The sequence below is a fragment of the Amphiprion ocellaris genome, chromosome 23 (genome assembly GCF_022539595.1).
Source record: "Amphiprion ocellaris isolate individual 3 ecotype Okinawa chromosome 23, ASM2253959v1, whole genome shotgun sequence".
NCBI lineage: Eukaryota > Metazoa > Chordata > Actinopteri > Pomacentridae > Amphiprion > Amphiprion ocellaris.
Window position 1 is genome coordinate 12,620,223 of NC_072788.1, and position 21,865 is coordinate 12,642,087.

At 37.9% G+C, this 21,865-nt stretch overlaps 2 protein-coding genes across 2 annotated transcripts; one reads left to right on the plus strand and one right to left on the minus strand.

The window, feature by feature from the left end:
• Positions 1 to 378: 378 nt before the first annotated feature.
• Positions 379 to 3,776, plus strand: LOC118471040 (macrophage mannose receptor 1-like). Its single transcript, XM_035953117.2, has 5 exons — positions 379 to 430; positions 550 to 915; positions 2,137 to 2,487; positions 2,586 to 2,677; positions 3,342 to 3,776. The coding sequence occupies exons 1-5, from the start codon at positions 391 to 393 to the stop codon at positions 3,456 to 3,458; spliced, it is 966 nt and encodes a 321-aa protein (XP_035809010.2). The 5' UTR covers positions 379 to 390; the 3' UTR covers positions 3,459 to 3,776.
• Positions 3,777 to 15,287: 11,511 nt separating this feature from the next.
• On the minus strand, positions 15,288 to 18,954 carry LOC118471039 (macrophage mannose receptor 1-like). Its single transcript, XM_035953116.2, has 5 exons — positions 18,897 to 18,954; positions 18,412 to 18,777; positions 17,352 to 17,702; positions 17,162 to 17,253; positions 15,288 to 16,497 (listed from the first exon to the last, which is right to left on the minus strand). Exons 1-5 carry the CDS (start codon positions 18,934 to 18,936, stop codon positions 16,381 to 16,383), a joined length of 966 nt encoding a protein of 321 aa, XP_035809009.2. The 5' UTR covers positions 18,937 to 18,954; the 3' UTR covers positions 15,288 to 16,380.
• Positions 18,955 to 21,865: the final 2,911 nt, after the last annotated feature.

Sequence of the window (21,865 nt, forward strand, 5' to 3'; positions counted from 1 at the left end):
GCAACTGCCTCCAATAACAAGGAATACAAAGACACTTAAACTACTCCACCACAAGAAGTAGCAATTCTTCTGGGGTTCCTCTTTGTTTTATTTTTCCATTTACACTGAGCATCCATGTGTTTTTAGATCACTGTGTAAAAAGTGGATGCTGTCCTGTGAGACATTTCTAGGCCGTTTGTCTTCAAGGAGTGCCTGCATGGTATCATCTTATTTGCAACATTTGCATGAATGGCATGAAAATGTGGTATTAAAAAAGCATTTACATGCAGTAATCCACGGCACTACTTTCCATAAAGAGAACAAACCAATGACGTTTCTCAGAGAAACCAGGCAGGAATAGACTTTTAATATTAAAGCAGAGTCTCCTTTTACTGTCTACAGAGCTGCATCATGATGGAGAGCATCTGGCTGGGTGTCTTGTGTCTCTCAGGTCAGTCAATTCTTTATTTACTCTTAAACAGTGCTTTTTATTGTGTATTACTGGAAGAAAGGTCCTTTGTTCATTTAGAGTCACGCTGTATTTTCAGAAGTTTTGTGTTTTCCTCACAGGGTGGCTCGTCCTCCCCGTCTGCTCCCTCCGTCAGTACTACTTTGTCAACAATCCTTTAACTTGGAATGAATCTCAGACCTACTGCAGACAGAAATACACAGACCTGGCCACCATTGAAAACACTGAAGACATGAAGGAACTGGAGAGTCTGGTTTCATCTGCTAACGTAAAGTCTGAGGTCTGGTTCGGTCTGTACAGTGAGATCAACTGGAAGTGGTCGGATGGGTTCACAGGGAGCAGGGCTGAGTATCGGGCCTGGACTGATCGTGGAAACAACTTTGCCATGGGGTCTTTCTGTGTGTCCAGTTGGACAAATTGGTCTAGTATAAATTGTGATTTGCTGAGAAGATTTATCTGTTACCGTGGTAAGGATATACATCACACAATTTAATTTGAAACAAGGACTGAACTCAGCAAAAAATGAATTAGCGAAACAGTTTGCATCAATTTCATGAGTCAAGACAAGAGCTACTGAAATTATGTTCAACCAACGGACTATATAGATTTTGGGGAATTTGTTTTCTTCTACAATCAAAGCTGTTTTTATTCACTTAATGATCAGTAGCAAGAACACAAGTCTTTAAGTTGATCACTAAAAAAACAAACTGTTGCTTAAACTAGCTATTCCCGCATTATGTAAAAGCATATTTTACGTGTTACGTAATTGACATAATCATGAACACAAGTTTTTCAATTGACGCACATTTAAAAATTCAGTTGACGCAAATTTCAACACATTAACACAACAGTTTGATTTGTGGACGTACAACAGTTTCTGCTGATTATGTTCAACCAACAAACTACACTGAGTTCATGAAATAAGCTTATCCCTCACACTCAAAGGTATTTTTAAATAATTGATGATTTTTGGCATTAGCACAACTCTTTAAGATAATTACTGACACAAATCAGGTTCAACTTAGTTTTTTCCCACATTATGTAAGAGGACATTTTACGAGCAACTCTCAGGTGCTTAACGTTATCATGAACACAAGTTTTTAAGTTGCCACAATTTCATTTTCTTCAATAGTTTTTGACTTTTTGGTAGTTTTTGTGTAGCTTTTAAGAAAAATAATTTAGCAACATTTTTTGTAATTAGCATTCTTTTGAGCTGCAACAATAGATTTCAACACAATATTTGAATCTTACAGACAAAAACAATAATTTAAATTGCCCCCAAATTAGTCATGAACATAGGTGTAAAGATTTGTCAAATGACGTCATTTTTATCCATTAGACAGGAAAAATTTATTTGCCAAACATAAGTTCACTATGTGTCATGCCATAGTTGAAAATATCCTCAGAAATCATTGCTGTCTGAAACTATCCTGGAATGTTTAGTTGGTGGAGGAGGATACTGCTGAACTCAAAAGTAAAATGAAGTTATCAAGTCAATTTTATTCACTTTTAAATCAAGTGATGTTGAACTTTGAGTTTAAATTACACAAAATATTAAACTGATGCAACTTAAAAAGTTTAAATCAGAAAAGTAGTGTTTTTATCTCACACATCAGTGGTGGGAATGTGTCACTTGGAATATGTTCAGAAAATTAATATGTGAACTCATTTCACGCCTGAAACTGCAGGAACAGAAGACAATCGTCAGTTTGTTTCTGTCAAGAAGTCCATGAATTGGTCCGATGCTCAGAAGTACTGCAGGGAGAACTTTGTCGATCTGGTCACTGTGAGGAACAACAGCGAGCAGCAGAAGATCTGGAACAAAGTGAAGTACATCGGAGGGTCATGGATCGGCCTATTCAGAGATCCTGATCTTTACTGGTCTGATGGAAGCAGCTTCTCCTGGTCCAGCTTCGGTGGTTCAACCCCGATCGGCTCGATGACTGTCTTATGTGGTTCCATGTCTCTGAAGAGATCCATGAAATGGAAGCTCTTGAACTGTGAACAAAGGTTCCCGTTTGTGTGCCACGGAGTCCCTGGTGAATGTTTTACTGACCATCAGTTATTTACATTCATGTGCTTTATATCACAAAAGCAGTTTCAAGGATTTCTGCTTTCTTTTTATCTTTGGATGCAGACAAAAGGCAGGTGGTGAAGTTGAGGATTGAAATGAAGGACAACTCCATGGATCTGAACAACCCTGAGGTCAAAGCAGAACTCCTGAAAAAGGCAAGTGTCCAAACTCCACCCCGAGACGTCACAAACGTTCAGAGTAGATCACAGGAGGAATGAAAGCCAACTTTTAAAGAAACAAAACAGATTCAGAGAAATACCCAGCTGGCAGGAAACTTTCCCACAACATCACCTACAAGTTCTCACATCCTTTCAAAAAAATTATTTTAATCAAATTTTAACTGAACAGTTTAAGAAAAAAAAATCATTTTCAGTAAAGTTCCCATGAAGTTAATATCATGTTTAATGTCAACATTCAGAGGATGATGTCAGGAACACAGATGATGATCTGAGAAGACAAAGGACGAATGTTCTCCAACCAACATTAAAAAAAAAAAAAGCTGTCCAGAGAGTATGGCCGCTTCAGATGATTTGTGATGTAATAAAGGTGGAACATGTCATTTTGTTGAAGAAACACATGATAGAACGTTCTTCTATCAAACAGTTTCACAATAATAACAAAGGAAGAACATTCTCAGGCACAACGGTTGAGCAGTGGTCTGGCAAAACATCTTCAGAAACTTAGTTATCCTGCTGTTTAGAAAAACATTCTGGGAAGTAAATAAAACTGAAAACTTTAGCAGAATTTTCTAACAACGCTTTTCAAACAGTCAAATTGTCACTGGGATGTTTGACCATTGCTGCCATGTTGGTCTCCCAGCTGCAGGACAGACTGAAGGACAACGGAGAGAGTGAAGTCACCCTGAGGTGGAGAGAACAGCCTGATGGGAAAGTGTTCTACAAGGAGGAGACTCAAGGAACCTGTCCTGCAACTTAGCTGAGCTCCTTAAACACCAGTGTGTTAACCAACAGCGCCCTCTTGTGCTTCAATGTGTTTGTTACTGCCTCTGGGTTCGCTGCAGTTTACGTAGGCTCCTGTTATCCACCGGTTTTGTGTGTGAGTGGAACTTTTCTTGCAACTTCCACAGGAAACTCATAAGTTGATATCTGCAATTTTAGCTATTTGTTATTTAGCGCTTTTTAGTTGGCAGTTTTATATGAATTTCTGTCATTTTGCAGAGTGGCTCTGGATGCATCATATTTACTGTGTGTTCTGTTATCTTCAAAAAAAGGAAAGAAAAATAAATGATCTTAGACAAAATCATGCCTGTTTTATATGAGGAATGTTTCATTCTTTTTATGAATACTGTAATTTCACATTTGGTGCTCCCACTGTTTATTTCTGTATTTTAAAGCACAAACTTGTCTGCTGGGATCATCTCAAGTGCACTATAGTACAAGAAAGGAGTGTTACAGACATCCTGCTGCAGATCTTCTTGGTTCTCTTCTGTCAAAAGTACTTCAATGGGGTATTTTAGTTTTCACTTATGTGAGGAACTTTACTGTCCTTGTTGAAAATAGTATTTGATTTCAGGACAAATTTTCAAAACAAAATAAAAATGAATACTAACGAGATCAGTTCACAAGAACAAACGGATAGAGTTTGACAAAAATATTTTCACAAATCAGTGAACAAGCAGCTATTTAAGAATATTATTCTTCATTCTGTCCAATGGAATCCACTTAGAGAAAAAAAGAACAATAAGTAGTTCCCATTGCATTTGAGAATTCAACAAACAGTCTATTATTAGACCCTGGTGTCTTTTCAAGTTTTGTGACACACAGAGACGCAAATATTGACACAGTGAAAACCAAAACAGAAAAAAAATTATTTCATCACTATTTATTATTGTAAAAATAAATAAATAAATGAAAAAGTCTTCTACAACTGTGAACATAATGATTTCAGAAAGTGCCATAAAAATGGGCTGTATTGTAATGTTCAAAAACTTTTTCAAAAGTTGTGAAATTACACCTATTAATTACTAATATTATCTATCATTTTTAAATTCTCAGTACATTTCAGTATCTGGGGGGAAAAAATCACATTCTTTGCTAATTCAATTTTTATTTTTTTTGAAAATGCAACTGCACAGTCAAATGTAAAACAAACAAACACAAAACAATTACCATCTGTGAACATAGTGATTTTTATTGTAGACATTCATTTTTACATTTTGGGCCTGTTTGTTTTAAAATGTTTTTTTTTAAATTATTGTTTTTATAGTCAAGATGTAAATTAACACTTGATTTGGGTGATTTAACTAGATGTTATCTGTAATTCTCCAAAAACAACCATTCAAAAAAATCTTTACCAGATCTCTGTTCTGAATTTAATATATATATTTTTTCAAATAATAGCACATATCTGTAAAAACATAACCAAACCAAAAACAACAAAACAATACAAATAAAAGAACAATATATTTTGCTGATTTTAATACAGTAAAAAAAATTGTCTTTTTTAAAATATACATGTTTGTTGTGGAGGTTGTTAACTTTTTTGTGTATTTATTATATATTATTTTGCCCATTTAATCAATCCCTTTAAAAATGTGTCTTTGCTGATTATCATCTGTAATTTCACAAAACGTCAGGAGACCAAAGATAAAAGTGAATTGCTGGAAAGGTACAGTTCAAAACGGTTTACACAAATCTTGTTTGCTGTGTAATATGTGGTAATAATTCTTGAAGCCGCATTAAAAGTTATATTTCCATGCATGTTAGATGATAAAATACACACGAAACGGATTCTTTTTGTGGGGTAGGGGGAGAGGGGGTCTCTGTGATTTGATTGGAGCAGATGTTTGGTCAGCTGGTCAATGTGCGCCAATCAGAGGCGTCGCCTAATCAGCGGCTCACCTGGATCAGCTGCGCCTCCTCGGAACAAATTTTTGGCGCGAACCAACTATCAGAAAGGTTCCGACGCCACAAGAAGGCAAAACTCACGAAGACAGTTGGTTTTCTGTATGAAACTGTCACCAGAATACTTTGGAAATGGAGTCTGCTGAAGAAGATAAAATCTTACCAGACACATTTTGGATTTCACAACCTGTTTTCAGTCTTTTACTCACCGCATCCAGTTTGGAGCCTGACAGGCACGAAAAGATGCTCGTTGCTTCGGGTTTACCTCGTCTGACTTCATAAGGACCTTTAAAACTCACTCACAAGTCAGTAAAAGCTCTAATATTTAATTTCTACCCAGAGTTGTCGAAGCTTTGTTTTTATGAAGTCTCCATTTTAAACTATAGCTGGACAGAATTTGTGTTTAGTGTTTAGACCCACATTGTTGGTGAAGCTCACAGTAAAACTACATTTAATGCACCGGTGCTAATTTTAACAGTGAAGTACTTTCAAATACGTTTGGTCTCATTTAATGCACAAAGGTACAGTGACATTAGTCTGGTGCTCCATAGTCTCCGAAACCACCAGCTCGTCCTTCTCACCTTTACCCGGTGCAGGCACTCGGAGAGCGGCCTGCTTCCCTGCGAGGCCTCGGTCTAATCCACGGAGCTCCACACACCGTCAATAAATTATTCTTTTAATGGCACAGAATTTAAATGTTTTTGTGTTCGTCGTGCTGAGCTGCCGGTTTTAACAGCTTCGAAAACTTGTTTATTTTACTTGAATATTTAAATGGAAGATAATTGCATTTAATAATACTAAATTCCATATTATGTGACCCCATATTTCAAATTAATGCCCAATTGTATCACTTCAGTGGATTAATCAGCTTGTACTTGAGTGCTTCTGTTTTCCACAAATATCTTTAGAAAGCAAAAAGATCTTTTTACCAGTAAGGAATTTGGAAAGAGGATGACTTAAAGGATGAATGAAACAAAATGATCTGATTTAGGTGGTTAAAGTCATGTCGAGTCACTCCAGAGTACACAGTCAAGATTTTCACAGATTTATACCAGTTTAAATGAGATGGTTGATTCACACTTTAAATATTGTTTTGTTACTTTGTTTGGAAGAAGTATGTTAGGTTTTTGTTACGACAGAGCTCAGTTTAGCACAATTTGCACAGCATCATTTACATGAACTGTTGATTTGGAGTCTAAAAAATTGGAGACTTGACTGTTTTCCTTTACTTTGCTTCTTGCAGGTCGATCTCTGAATGGTGAGTTTCAATTTTAATTTTGAATTTTCTTGGTTTTTCCTGGCCGCCATCCCAATCTGTCTTTCTCTCCTTACCTCTTTTTCCTTTTCATCTCCATATGTTTGGTTGGCCTGTTTTCTTTTTACATTCTTTCCATCTCTCTCTGAACTTTCTCAGCTTTCTCCCACCTTTTATCTCCCTTGAGCTTAATCTTTCCATCTTGGCCGCTGTGCCATGACTGCCTCTTACATTCCCTTTGCTCATCTTTGCGTTGAATATTGTCGATTTTGTTGCAGAAGAACATGTTCATCTCAAGGTTGGTGGATTTTCCTTTTTTTAAAAAAAAAAATCTGAACCTTTCCAATAAGGTTGTCAAGCTCATCTGTCCATTTGTCTATGCGTCTGTCTGTTGAATACTGATCTATGCGTCGCTTTAGTTTAGATCCAGTTTGATGCAGAAGAGTTTGTTGGGTGAGTAGATTTTTCTAACCATTTCTCTCCAGATTTCCAACATGGCAGCCCATTTGTTTATTAGTGTCTTAAATTTCCATTAGTATTTTTGATGCAGAAACTTTCATTTAAAGGTGAAAGGTTGGTCTTGGATGGTGGCTTTCCCTTTGATTCATTGGTTGTTGGTTTTTCCTGGCCGCTGTGCCACCTGCCAATCGCTGTCAATCACTATCTTTCCAACATGCAATTGTGTCAATCTCTCTTGCGTGATTTCTTAATATTCCTCTATCCCCTCATATCTACATTTCCTTCAGTCTGGCTGCTGTTAATTGAAGGTTCCTTATCTTGGTCACCACTACAATGAGGCCTGGTGCAGAGTCTGGATGGTTTGGACTGATTTGGTGCAGTCTGGAGGCTTTGGTTGCTGCTAATCTGAGAACCGAACACTCTTTCTTCACTCTAACTTGTAATCTGCACGTCTCACGGTTCTCCTGTGGATCAGAATGTTTTTCTGTTGACTGATGGAAGATGGTTCTGTTTTTTCATCTTGAACATATTCTGGTTGAAGTGGGAGGCAGTTTTAGTGTAAAATTCTAGTAATGATGCCAGAGTTTCTTTAAGCCACAGTTGATTTTGAAGTAGGTAATGATAGGAATGGAGTACTTTTAGAACCTGTAGTGAATGAGTTGGTTTAAAGTCTCCATCCAGTCAGTTTGTTGTGTATTGAAAGTGTCTGATTTTGGCTATGAGGACTGAGATTACTGGAACATTGATATGTCTCTTTAATACCTCTTCCTGTTTCTACGTCTCCATCTCTCACTTGGTGTTTCCAACATGGCCGCTGTGCCATGACTGTGTTTGTGATAGAAGTGTAACACAAAATTCATTTCATTATGCTCTTGGTGCAGTTGAGAAGACAAAAGCTTTGTGTTTGCAAGACCTGCGTATTCAAAAATACCTAAACTTGTACCAAGTCAACTAACCCTGAGTCTGATCCTAACGTGTGATACCAGAGGGTTCAGGATGAAAACTCGTACCATTAAACTGCAACTATTTCAGCAATCAGGATTAATTGTCTGCTGTCAAATTTCTCACCACCGTTTTACCTTTACCACACCTCTGTGTTAAACTGAGGTTAAATTCTGGCTGGTCTCACTCTGCCATATTCACTTCCAAAGGGTGGGTCAAGTTGTTCAAGTGGGCCTTGTGCGTTAGTTTAGCATCCATAAGAATGTATTGTTTTCAGCCTGGAGGCCCCCCTGCAGGGGATTTTTTCACTGCTCCTGCAAAGATGTTTAGCCAATGATGCGAGGATATTTTGCGCATTTTCAGACGTACATGGGATTTTTCTCAAAGGATGGAGGGAGGTGAATCCTTGGGAGTGAGATTGGCAGAGAGATGACTCGGATACCTCAATTTACTCAGCAGCAGCTAATGGATGTCCAGTTTTGGGTATGTTTTCTTTATTTTCTATTTAGTGGTGATGACAACGATGCAATAATGGAAGGCTTACTCCTCCTTGGTTATGTGATTAGCATACCTGAAATGGGAGGATTCTGTAGAATGAATAAAAACGGGCCAACAGGTTGACTGATGCACTATGAATGGTTAAAAAGAATCATAATTTCACATTTGCAACCATTTTGGATATTAAGTAAAGTTATTGCTGATTCTTTAAGTTGGTGATTTTACTGAGCTTAATTTTTCCATTTAAGTTGAATCAAGAGTTGGCAATGCTGACACACAAAAACAACAAAGTTTTCCATTTACACCTTCTCAGTTTGGTGTCTGGTTGTTATTTGACATAAAAAAAACATACAGCTGTGTTTGCTGTTGGAACAAGGACAACATATGGCGAATGCAGAGGCAGCAAGTAAATTTAATATTAGCATTCACTATGGTTCAAATGTAATTGTGAGAAATGGCAGCTTTAATTTAGCATGCTTTTAAAGATGGCAAGAGTTCATGAGTAATTTTTTCACCAACAACAACAAAAAAGAATCTTCAAAGCTGGTATGTTTGGCATCTTTAACAAGAGGATAATTAAAATAAAAAGTACCCAGACATCCTTTATTGGGTTATTTTTTTATTTATTTTTTTTTAAAGTTATTTTTTTTGGCCTTTTATCAGCTTTATTGGACAGGTGCAGTGAGAGAGAGACAGGAAATGGGAGAAGAGTCGGGGGAAGACATGCAGCAAAGGGCCGCGAGCAGGAATCGAACCCGGGCCAGCTGCGTCGGGGACCAACCCCTGGACATGGGTCACCCACTCAACGTGTTGAGCTATACGGATGCCCCTTTATTGGGTTATTTACAAGAAAAAGCAACATGAAAGTCAAGTTACAGAATGTCACACAAGGCACACAAACATGCAACTATGCAGCATAAATTACTATTTATCAGATCCAGAAACTATAATAATGAAGACTGGCTAGATTTTTGACTTTCCACATATCTCGTTTAAAGCTTTGCCCAAGAGTACTTTGAAGATACATTCAGAAAGGTAAAATACCTTTCTGGAGATGAAGTGCCGTTGTGTGTAACAAGAATTAGTAGAGGTTATAAAAATTACATTTATTCTTGATCAATAAGCCACTGCAGATACTTGGTAACTTCTAGCTTTGTCTGACAGGAATGTCAGTTTATCCTGAGACATAAACAATAAAAAATGTTGCGTAATAATAAAGTTTGAAAAATGAAATGTTTTCAAACTGTCAGCAATGAATATAAACCAATTCAGATAAGAACAATGCACTTTTAAAATACCAGTAGTGTTTCCAGATATGGCAAAAAGCACCAAAAGAAATGCCAAGTCACACAAAAACAAGACTTGGAAAAATGTAGCATGATCTCCCTGAAGGGTTGAAAACACTTGTTCAAGTCAGGGGCACCACGAGATCTTTATCTAGGAAATGTAGGAATATTTAATATTCAAGACTAATAATGTTAGCTAATCAAGTCAATCTGATCAGTTATAGAATCAGTTGTAAATTCTTAATTGACCTCCATATCGTAAAGACATTCACATCAGCAGTGAAAATCATAGAGAAAACATTTACTGCTACAACTATCCACACAACAGTGAATGAAGGAATGCAGTTGTCAAACTGAATAATAGCTACAATTTTGAAATTTGGAAACACATTAGAATATTATACCGCATCACATGATTAGAATTGTACGTTACGTAGACGTATTAAATTTCAGTAGAGTATTGAATCACCTGTTTGCTTTGTGTGTGTTATCGTTTTGAGAAGCAGTGGAAACCATCAAAGTGAGGACATATCTGCTCTATGAGGACATTTTTGCTGAGATTCAGTACTTCAGAGTTTAATGGTTGTAAAGTTAAGGTCAGAATCAGGTAATGAGTTAGCATATACCTCTAATATTGTAGACGGTCTATATAAACCACTGTGAAATTGTTGACAGCCAGCTGATAACAAATATACCATCATCCTAAACCGTTTTTAACACCCTGCAAACACTTAATATCCGATAAATTCCCAGATAAGATACAACTATTTACATTTTGGTTTGTTGGACTCACAATTTACAAATGGTGCACCACATGCAGGCTATCTTTATTATTCCATATAATCTTCTTCCTGGTCAAAGTCTTATTACCCACAATGCAACTCATTTTCAAGTGTTGGTGACAGCTGGCATTGTAACAGTCTGCAGGGTTATGGTGACTTTGCAGGCCATTTAGCACCTAAATTGTCATCAGCTGTCTGCAGATTGACAAGTTTTACTGTCGGTTATAAAATGATTTTAAGTTGTCACTTAATCTTTATGTGCTAGGAAATGGCATGCGTCTGTTTTTACAAGAGATTTTTCTTTTAAGATATTGTCTGATTTTAGTCGAATCCAATCCTTGTCTTGAGTCATTGTTTTAACAGCATCGTGATACTTTTCTGCCTTCTGTAGATACAGCAGAGGTGACACCAAACTGCTGGGCAGGTTAAACCAGTAAACACACATCATCACAAAACAACCAACATTTTTTTCCAGCAGAGGTGACGTGTTCACAGCCAAGGCAACAAGGAATCCGACAAACCACAACAACACCGTGACTGAAATAGCTGTGATGGTGTAGAAAGCTCTCTGTTTTGATTGGTCAACCCGCTCCTTTTCCCCGCTTCCTTCCGCTGGACGAATCAGAACCCAGAGAACTCACAGGCTGCAGTAAGACATGGCTATTATGAAGAAAACTAAAAGGCACAAAAATGTGACGCCACTGTAGGTAGTCCATTTCATTAGGTTAACCCCTGGCAGTACAAAGCACAGCACCCAAACGCATCCGATACAGATATTTCTGATCCTGACCCCACGAGCATTTCTTAGCCCCATGTAGGTGATGGGATGAACAACAGCCAGGTAGCGCTCCAAACATGTTAGAAGGTGAAAAAAACCCTGACCACACCAACAAAGATAAGAACTATACCTTCCTGCTATTGAAATTGGTACGTAATTTGTGTATTTGCTTGCAAACATGCAGAAATTCCCAAAGAGCCCGATGAGCTCCATGGCAGCCACGTAGTAGGTGAAGATGTCGGAGTGGGTTGCTGTTTTAGAGGAGCGCTGCTGCCGCCAACTTTGGTGACCCAGGTAGAGGACGAAGTTGGAGAGGGGGAGGAGGAGGAGGATTCTCAATGCGATGATGGTGTTGAACATGTGGATGCTCACGTTTGGGTTGGCGCAGAGCAGGAGATGGTTGAAGGATGAGGAATTATCTGACATATCTGCTTCATATATTGTAGGTCTGAGGAGAAAAAGAAATTAAAGGAGAAATCAGGAGACAGGCGGTGTAGGGAAACGGGGAGAAAGAACTATGCTGTGAAACAACCCCCTGTAATATTTCCCGTAATGCTCTTAAAGCTAGGACAAAGAAAGATGTTCTGCAGATGTTTGAGAAAACTGTTTGACTGTAATGCTCAAATGCTCTAAACACCGAATGTTGCTTCATGTACCATTGTGGAAAATGTAGGGAGGTTGCAATAACATCGTGAAAACATTTCATTGAATGTTGCATTGACAGCATCCTTCTCTTATCATTTTGGAAGTGTCTTATAGAACGGTCTATAATGTTCCCTCATCAAAAAGAAAATGTTCTACCTTTAATATATATGACATTACAGGAATGTCAACACTTTCTGTATTTAAAGAAAGTGATATCTGGAAAGCATTTTTTGAATGTTGATTGACAGCATGTAACACTTTAAGAACATTTTGTAGAACATTCATAATGCGTTTTCTCATTAACGTCCCCAAGACTTCCTAAAACATTGCCAACAGAATGTTCCACCATTGTTAGTATATCACATTACAAAAAGGTGAGGCCATGATAACATCTGGAAAAGGTCATTTTGGTTTGAGAACGTTCCTTCACTGTCATCATGGAGCGTCAACTGTGTTCTTGCTAACGACCTCTAAATGGTGATGATGGAACTTTATATAAACTTTACAGGAACATTGCTGGAAATGAATTCTTTTTTTAACATTCTTTGAAGGAATGCATGTAAAAAAAAAAAAAAAAAAAAACATTTAAAAATATAACTTGTGGTTGATGCTAGCCAGTGTGAGAACTTTCCCTTCCAGCTTGGAAGATGGTCAAACTAATTACTGTTTTAATGCAAAGCCTGATTCAATGACCTGCAGCATCCCTGCAAATCCTAATTTGTAAATGTCTCCTCCGCTGTACAAAATGTCTAATGTTAAGTTCTGATTAAACTGTTGACCTGTTGCTTAACAAAAAGCACTTAACATGCAGTGTTGTTTAGACACTTGTTCTTAGTAGGAGCATGAATGAAACCTATGTGCAAATTAAAGGTGCACATAGCGGTTACACATCACCACCTGTCTCGCCTTTGTGGCATAAAGGTGCACCCATCAGTTCTATTTTGCTTTGCATGTCCTGACTCTAACCATGTAAAGTTCATGTGAAGTGGATCATGTCTGTCGTGCCAGGCTGAATTCCTGTTGTCAGTAGGTGGTGCTTTGACGTAATCTATATATACATAGCTTTGACAGGATCAGGACTTTTAATCTCCCTTGCTGTTCAACCAAAACTGGCAACTGAATTTTGTAGCCATCAGGGAAAAAGAATGCAAGGGTTATGAAATTGAATATCTCTAAGGGGGATCTGGAGCTATTTTGCCATAGTCGGTTTTGAGACCTAAATCAACATCTGCCACCTTTGCCTGGGCTGGGATTTGAGTTTTCCTAGCCCCTCAACAACTCCTTCCTGTGTCATGACTCTACATCAAAATTCACCATGTTGCCAGGGCAACACAACGGAATGAAAAGTGAAATTTTCTTCAGGGTTTTCTCACCACATTTGAGGTGAATGCGATCAACCAGCTGGGAGTGTGTGTATTTAAATATACAGAGCCCAAAAGAGGACACGTAGAAAGAAACAATTAGAGCAGCAAATGGTGTCCTGCCGAAGAGTTGTCTCTGTTTTAAAAATTGCCGATAAAAGCTCAGCTTCACCAACATTTTAAAGAAAAAAGTGTTGTATGTAATAAACTGGTCGACTTGTTTTAGCAAAGAGAAGTTATGAAAACATGCAAATTACCTTGGAGAGCCAGAAAGTCAATTCAGGACAAGCTGTTGTAGGTAATTGGCTGCACTGCACCATCCACTTTAATAACTTACATTTCTCTTAAAGAGAGGTCTTTGGACACAGTGATGTTCAATAAAATATTAGGGCCAGTGTAGTTTTAAATAAAACTAAATTACAGAGTCCACAAGAAACAATTTCTGAGATTGTCTCAATTTGAGAACAAAAAACAAACTCTGCACTTTTGAATTATAAAAATTGCAAAATGGGAGTGTTAATGTAAAGGCATATCTTGAATAAAAGGTTAAAAATAACTTGTCTCGTAAAGTAACCCACTTGGTTGCATTTTAAGTCACTGTTTACATTCCTGGGTAGCTAATAGAAATTGTTCACAAATTAACCCAACTAGGCTTCATCACCAGTAGTCCAACACCAACTATTTAGTGAGAATGTGAAGATAAACTTTGCTGATACTTGTGATGCAACAGCAATTACAGCAGTGAAGCATGCAGTTGTTCGTCATGACACAACTATTTAAAAAGAGAGCTCCAGCTACCACACTGGAGAACACCAGCTCTGTTTAAATAAGCCACGGTAGTGCAAAATTTGAAAACTGAGGGATAATTGTGCATTGTAATTGTTAGAAATTGTGACAATAGGAAGATCTTGAAGTAATAAGCAATAGCATAAAGAAAAGGACACTCCTTACCAGATATGATTATACTCAAATTATAATTAGAATGTATTCTTATAATACCAAAAATGACCAAAAACTGGACAGCTTAAATGTACTAAAATTTTGTGAAAGAAACTCACCTTTTCATCAGTGTCAGTCTTTCTGATAGTCTTTCTCTTGAGTGCAAGAACTCAATGAGTGCCATTCACAGGGATTTGGTTCATATATACATTATGTGCATGTGCAGAGCAGGTAGCAGCAGGATTGTGAGGATGTTTTACATGAGAGACTGATTGATTCAGATTTTCCAATACTTTCACGGTAAATTGCAGAAGGCAAATAATCACAGGAAGCTCCTCTGACATTATGTATCAGTTTGTCCTGAATGTGCTGCATGGATGAACATCAGAGATTACATAACCACTTGATTACACCATTAGAAATGCGACACACTATTAGAGTTGTACATTACATGCACCCCAACACCCCATTAGATTTGAATACAGGATTCAAAAAACCTGTTGGCTCTGTGCGTGTTTGTATTGCTGTCATTCTGAGGACCAGTGCAAACTGTCATAGTGAGGACAGATTGGTATTATAAGGATGTTTTTTGCTGGGCCTCACTACATCAAAGAGCTGAAGGGGTGTAACGTTTAACTATTCAAAACCAGTATACAATACACAATACCTTCAAGCAAATACATCCAATATCCTAGAAATTTGATAGAAACCACAATGAAAGCATTAGCAATCAGCTACTTAAATGTATGCGTAAAATTGAGCGAAGAGAGTTGGAGGAGGACACGTCTGTTCTGTAGCTGTGCAGTTATTGAAATCAAACAATGTTTTGGCTGTGCAGATTTAGATTCAGCAGGTAGACTAATATAATAGTATGTGTTTCAAACCTCTGAAGTTCAGTCTTCACAGAACAAATTCAGATGAGCCCCCATTTACATGACTGTGTTGCTAAAGAACACATCAGCAATTTTTAAACACTGAGACTTTATGCAGCAAAAACTTGCGCCTTTTCAATCCAGCAAATCTGTGTAACTGGTTTAGAGCTGTTTTTGTTCAGTTTGTAATGTCTGAGCAGCATCAAGATGTGGTTGAGGAATGAAAAAAATGAGGCCATTTCACTTTGTGAAGTGTAAACAGCTGTGGTAATTAACCATTTATTTTCAGATTTTGTAGAATAATCAGACAAACTGTTTCTTGTTCTTTTTTTGATATACTTAAGAAGTACTGCATGAGATTCAGAAGAGTCAGCAGCTGGAGTCTGTCGTATTCACTAATAAGTTAAGAGGTTACTAAGAAAATTTGATTAACACATCTCCATCACCAAAACTCATCATTCAAGTTGCTATATTTATGTGTTCGATCCAGCAGATTTTCAAAATCTAAGAATAATATTCTTAAATAGCTGCTTGTTCACTGATTTGTGAATTTATTTTTGTTAAAGTAACTCTACCAGTTTGTGCTTGTAAACTGATCTTTTGTTGGATCTTGTTAGTTTTCATCTGTGTTGTGTTTTGAAAATATTGTCCTGAAGCTAAATACTATTTTCCACAAGGACAGTAAAGTTCATCACATAAGTGAAAACTAAAATAGCTCATTGAAGTACTTTTGACAGAAGAGAACCAAGAAGATCTGCAGCAGGATGTCTGTAACACTCCTTTCTTGTACTATAGTGCACTTGAGATGATCCTAGAAGTGAAGTTTGTGCTATAAAATACAGAAATAAACAGTTGGAGCACCAAATGTGAAATTACAGGATACATGAAAGGAATGAAACATTCCTCACATAAAACAGGCATGATTTTGTCTAAGATCATTTATTTTTCTTTCCTTTTTTTGAAGATAACAGAACACACAGTAAATATGATGCATCCAGAGCCACTCTGCAAAATGACAGAAATTCATATAAAACTGCCAACTAAAAAGCGCTAAATAACAAATAGCTAAAATTGCAGATATCAACTTATGAGTTTCCTGTGGAAGTTGCAAGAAAAGTTCCACTCGCACACAAAAGAGGGCGCTGTTGGTTAACACACTGGTGTTTAAGGAGCTCAGCTAAGTTGCAGGACAGGTTCCTTGAGTCTCCTCCTTGTAGAACACTTTCCCATCAGGCTGTTCTCTCCACCTCAGGGTGACTTCACTCTCTCCGTTGTCCTTCAGTCTGTCCTGCAGCTGGGAGACCAACATGGCAGCAATGGTCAAACATCCCAGTGACAATATGACTGTTTGAAAAGCGTTGTTAGAAAATTCTGCTAAAGTTTTCAGTTTTATTTACTTCCCAGAATGTTTTTCTAAACAGCAGGATAACTAAGTTTCTGAAGATGTTTTGCCAGACCACTGCTCAACCGTTGTGCCTGAGAATGTTCTTCCTTTGTTATTATTGTGAAACTGTTTGATAGAAGAACGTTCTATCATGTGTTTCTTCAACAAAATGACATGTTCCACCTTTATTACATCACAAATCATCTGAGGCGGCCATACTCTCTGGACAGCTTTTTTTTTTTTAATGTTGGTTGGAAAACATTCGTCCTTTGTCTTCTCAGATCATCATCTGTGTTCCTGACATCATCCTCTGAATGTTGACATTAAACATGATATTAACTTCATGGGAACTTTACTGAAAATGATTTTTTTTTTCTTAAACTGTTCAGTTAAAATTTGATTAAACTAATTTTTTTGAAAGGATGTGAGAACTTGTAGGTGATGTTGTGGGAAAGTTTCCTGCCAGCTGGGTATTTCTCTGAATCTGTTTTGTTTCTTTAAAAGTTGGCTTTCATTCCTCCTGTGATCTACTCTGAACGTTTGTGACGTCTCGGGGTGGAGTTTGGACACTTGCCTTTTTCAGGAGTTCTGCTTTGACCTCAGGGTTGTTCAGATCCATGGAGTTGTCCTTCATTTCAATCCTCAACTTCACCACCTGCCTTTTGTCTGCATCCAAAGATAAAAAGAAAGCAGAAATCCTTGAAACTGCTTTTGTGATATAAAGCACATGAATGTAAATAACTGATGGTCAGTAAAACATTCACCAGGGACTCCGTGGCACACAAACGGGAACCTTTGTTCACAGTTCAAGAGCTTCCATTTCATGGATCTCTTCAGAGACATGGAACCACATAAGACAGTCATCGAGCCGATCGGGGTTGAACCACTGAAGCTGGACCAGGAGAAGCTGCTTCCATCAGACCAGTAAAGATCAGGATCTCTGAATAGGCCGATCCATGACCCTCCGATGTACTTCACTTTGTTCCAGATCTTCTGCTGCTCGCTGTTGTTCCTCACAGTGACCAGATCGACAAAGTTCTCCCTGCAGTACTTCTGAGCATCGGACCAATTCATGGACTTCTTGACAGAAACAAACTGACGATTGTCTTCTGTTCCTGCAGTTTCAGGCGTGAAATGAGTTCACATATTAATTTTCTGAACATATTCCAAGTGACACATTCCCACCACTGATGTGTAAGATAAAAACACTACTTTTCTGATTTAAACTTTTTACGTTGCATCAGTTTAATATTTTGTGTAATTTAAACTCAAAGTTCAACATCACTTGATTTAAAAGTGAATGAAATTGGCTTGATAACTTCATTTTACTTTTGAGTTCAGCAGTATCCTCCTCCACCAACTAAACATTCCAGGATAGTTTCAGACAGCAATGATTTCTGAGGATATTGTCAACTATGGCATGACAGATAGTGAACTTATGTTTGGCAAATAAATTTTTCCCGTCTAATGGATCAAAATAACGTCATTTGAGAAATTCAAAAACTTATGTTCATGATTTTAATTAAGTACGTATTATGTAAAATATGCTTTTACATAATGCGAAAATAACTAGTTTAAGCAACAGGGGTTTTTTTTGTGATCAACTTAAAGACTTGTGTTCTTGCTACTGATCATTAAGTAAATAAAAATAGTTTTGATCGTAGAAGAAAACAAATTCCCCAAAGTCAATATAGTCTGTTGGTTGAACATAATTTCAGTAGCTGTTGTCTTAACTCATAAAACTGATGCAAACTGTTTTGCTAATTCACTTTTTGCTGAGTTCAATCCTTGTTTCAAATTAAATTATATGATGCAAATCCTTACCACGGTAACAGATACATTTTCTCAGTGTCTCACAATTTGTAGTGGACCATTCTGACCAACTGAACACACAGAAAGACCCCATGGCAAAGTTGTTTCCACCACCAGTCCAGGTCCGATACTCAGCCCCGCTCCCTGTGAACCCATCCGACCACTTCCAGTTGATCTCACTGTACAGACCGAACCAGACCTCAGACTGTACGTTAGCAGATGAAACCAGACTCTCCAGTTCCTTCATGTCTTCAGTGTTTTCAATGGTGGCCAGGTCTGTGTATTTCTGTCTGCAGTAGGTCTGAGATTCATTCCAAGTTAAAGGATTGTTGACAAAGTAGTACTGACGGAGGGAGCAGACGGGGAGGACGAGCCACCCTGTGAGGAAAACGCAAAACTTCTGAAAATACAGCGTGACTCTAAATGAACAAAGGACCTTTCTTCCAGTAATACATAATAATAAGCACTGTTTAATAGTAAATAAAGAATTGACTGACCTGAGAGACACAAGACACCCAGCCAGATGCTCTCCATCATGATGCAGCTCTGTGGACAGTAAAAGGAGACTCTGCTTTAATATTAAAAGTCTATTCCCGCCTGGTTTCTCTGAGAAACGTCATTGGTTTGTTCTCTTTATGGAAAGTAGCACCGTGGATTACTGCATGTAAATGCTTTTTTAATACCACATCACCCAAGGTGGCCGATATCCCCAGCATCCATGCAAATGTTGCAAATAAGACGATGCAATGCAGGCACTCCTTGAAGACACATGGACCTACTATATTGTCTAACAAGACAACATCTACTTTTTACACAGTGATCTAAAAACACATGACTGTTAAGTGCTCTTCCATAAAGAGATTTTTTTGCATGGTACTGTATGTGTTTGCAGTGAATATTTTCATGAGAAATGCGCTGCCTTCACTTACAGACTATGACTTTTGCTACTGGGATGCCACAAACTCTAAAACATGGAAGATTCACGCACATCTTCAACTTCTGCTATTTCATGATCTAACCAAACAGGAAATATGGTCACTTCTGTTTCTTAGTTATGCTGTTGACTAATGGCCAGAAAGGTGATTTGACTAAATGTCAGTAGGTTAGTGTAGCTGACTTTTGGCCCTTTGGATATTCAACATCATAACTTTCATGTTCTTTAATAAATATTTGTGAAATTTTGTCATATTTAATACATAAATTCTTGAGTTATTGCCATCTAATGTCCACAGTGGCCTCTCCCCACCAGAATCTACTCAGTCCGCTGTTCCGCTCCTGTTCCTTGGACAAAGAGAGATTCACCCATTTTGCATGAACCAACACAATTTGCCTTTTGGTGGGATTTGTATCTGACCTTTTTCCTGACAATGTAAATTGTGTAAATGTAATTACACAAACACAGAGTAGAGTGGAACTGGAGCTTTGTGACTGTGGCTGCCATGTATTTTTGCAACCACTGAGGTGAAATTAAGACCGATCAAGCTTCTGCAAAAGAACTTCTTTACTGATTTCTTCACACTCCTGCTTCTTGGTTAAATAAAACTCGAAGCCGCTGTTGTTTCTTATTATATTCGGCTACAGAAGTTACCCTTGACACTGATTAAAACCAACTTTGCAGGAAAAAATAACTACAAAATGATTCATTTGCATTTCATTGCAATGATGCAGACGAGCTCCCCAAGATAAATGTGAAAAGATATTGCTATTATAGGGGAAGATACATGTGAAACGATAGCAATTTCACAAAACCAAACCAATTTTTGCTGTTGTAATGAAAAAAAAGAGAAAGTTATTGTGGTGAAATGAGCACCCTCACAGTAGAAAATCAGGGGGCAGCACTGAACCATTGAGATGTGACCTCACAGATACTCCTGTCATAAACATCCTTTGTTTATTTGTTTCTTGTCTTGTGTTGTTGCTTCAGTCATGACAGTGTTGTACTGGTCTGGATAGTAGCCCGTTTGCATTTTCTGTTTTAGGAGCTGGCTTAGAGTTTAACAGACGAAAAAAATCAGCCTATGGGGCTATCTTTGGCTCATTCACACGCACTTTTCTGTGGATCAAAAAGCACCAGATAGATATTCACATGAATTTTCAGGAAAAAATCAAATACAACTGCAAACCAAAAGAAGATGTGCTCAAACGGAAGTCAGCTTTATTTCTGACGATATTAGCAACAAGGTTCTACACAACTGTGAAAAGTTAATAAAATTGGGGTGTTCTAAACTTTTGACTTTTAACCATTTATTGTAGTTTTCAAAGTGACTCGTGCTGCTTCATCTGCTCGCTGTGCAGGTGAAACAGGTAGAGTTGTCAGCAGATGATCAATCACCAGAGGTGGGTAGTAACAAGTTACATTTACTCGATTAACTTTTTGAAAAAAATGTACTTCTGAGAGTAGTTTTACTCTGCCATACTTTTTACTTTTACTTGAGTAGATTTGTGGAGAAGAAACGCTACTCTTACTCCGTTACGCTGGGCTACACTTGACTCGTTACTTTTTTATTTACCACATTAGATATGCTTTATTTTGCCAGAGAGGTTCCCCCAGTGGATCTACCACATGACTGTGTTTCACCAATCAGACAAGCAACAATAATCACGTGACTCTGTTTCACCAGACGTCGCCCTGCAGTCACATGACCTCATACGAACTGTGGCAGCATAACGGCACAAACTCTACACACGTAAAAGACAAGGAATGAAAAAAATGGGGGCATTTTTGAGACATTTGATCTTGCTTCAGAGTCCGACAACATTAGCATAGCATTAGCGTGGATATTCCCGTCTTCAGCTTTTGTCTTCTGTTTACTAACACGGCCGAAGGGAAGCGTGACGTCACGTTTGGTAGCCCCGTGTGATACAGCGTGCGTGGCTGTCCAGCAGTCGGGTGTCGACATGTGGACCACATATCTGAAAGTATTTTCTTCCTATGCTCACCTGCACATTCGATATACAAGTGAGGCTGGTCACGTGTCCCGTCTGCGCCAATCAGAAGCAGCTGCTTCTATTTCTTCCTCTTTCACTTTTTCCCTCTGATTTTCAAACTGTTTACATTAAATAGATTTAGTAGTTTTTGCCACAACATATTTGTAGCCTTATTTAGAATTTAGAAAAGTTCATAAATGCAGAATAACTTCTGTTTCTGTGATCTTGTTTATGAACTTTATTTGACTGTATGTTTAGAAGTTAGTCAAACCCATTATTGATTTTTTTAATGTTTACTTTTTTCCTCAGAGAGGAGATAATGTTTATCAAGGCTGGACAGTTTCTCAACTGCTGCCAGGAAATCATGTGCAAGTGTGTTTGTGTTTACATGCGTGTACAGAGGTGCTTTGGCAGGAGGATGGGTGAGACAGCAGTGATGGGAAGTTGAGGCACAGGATGCTAGTGGATAAAGGGAGGCTGCAGCAGGACTCCAGTCTACACTGACAGCAGACCGGGATCAGGGAGGACAATGACCAGG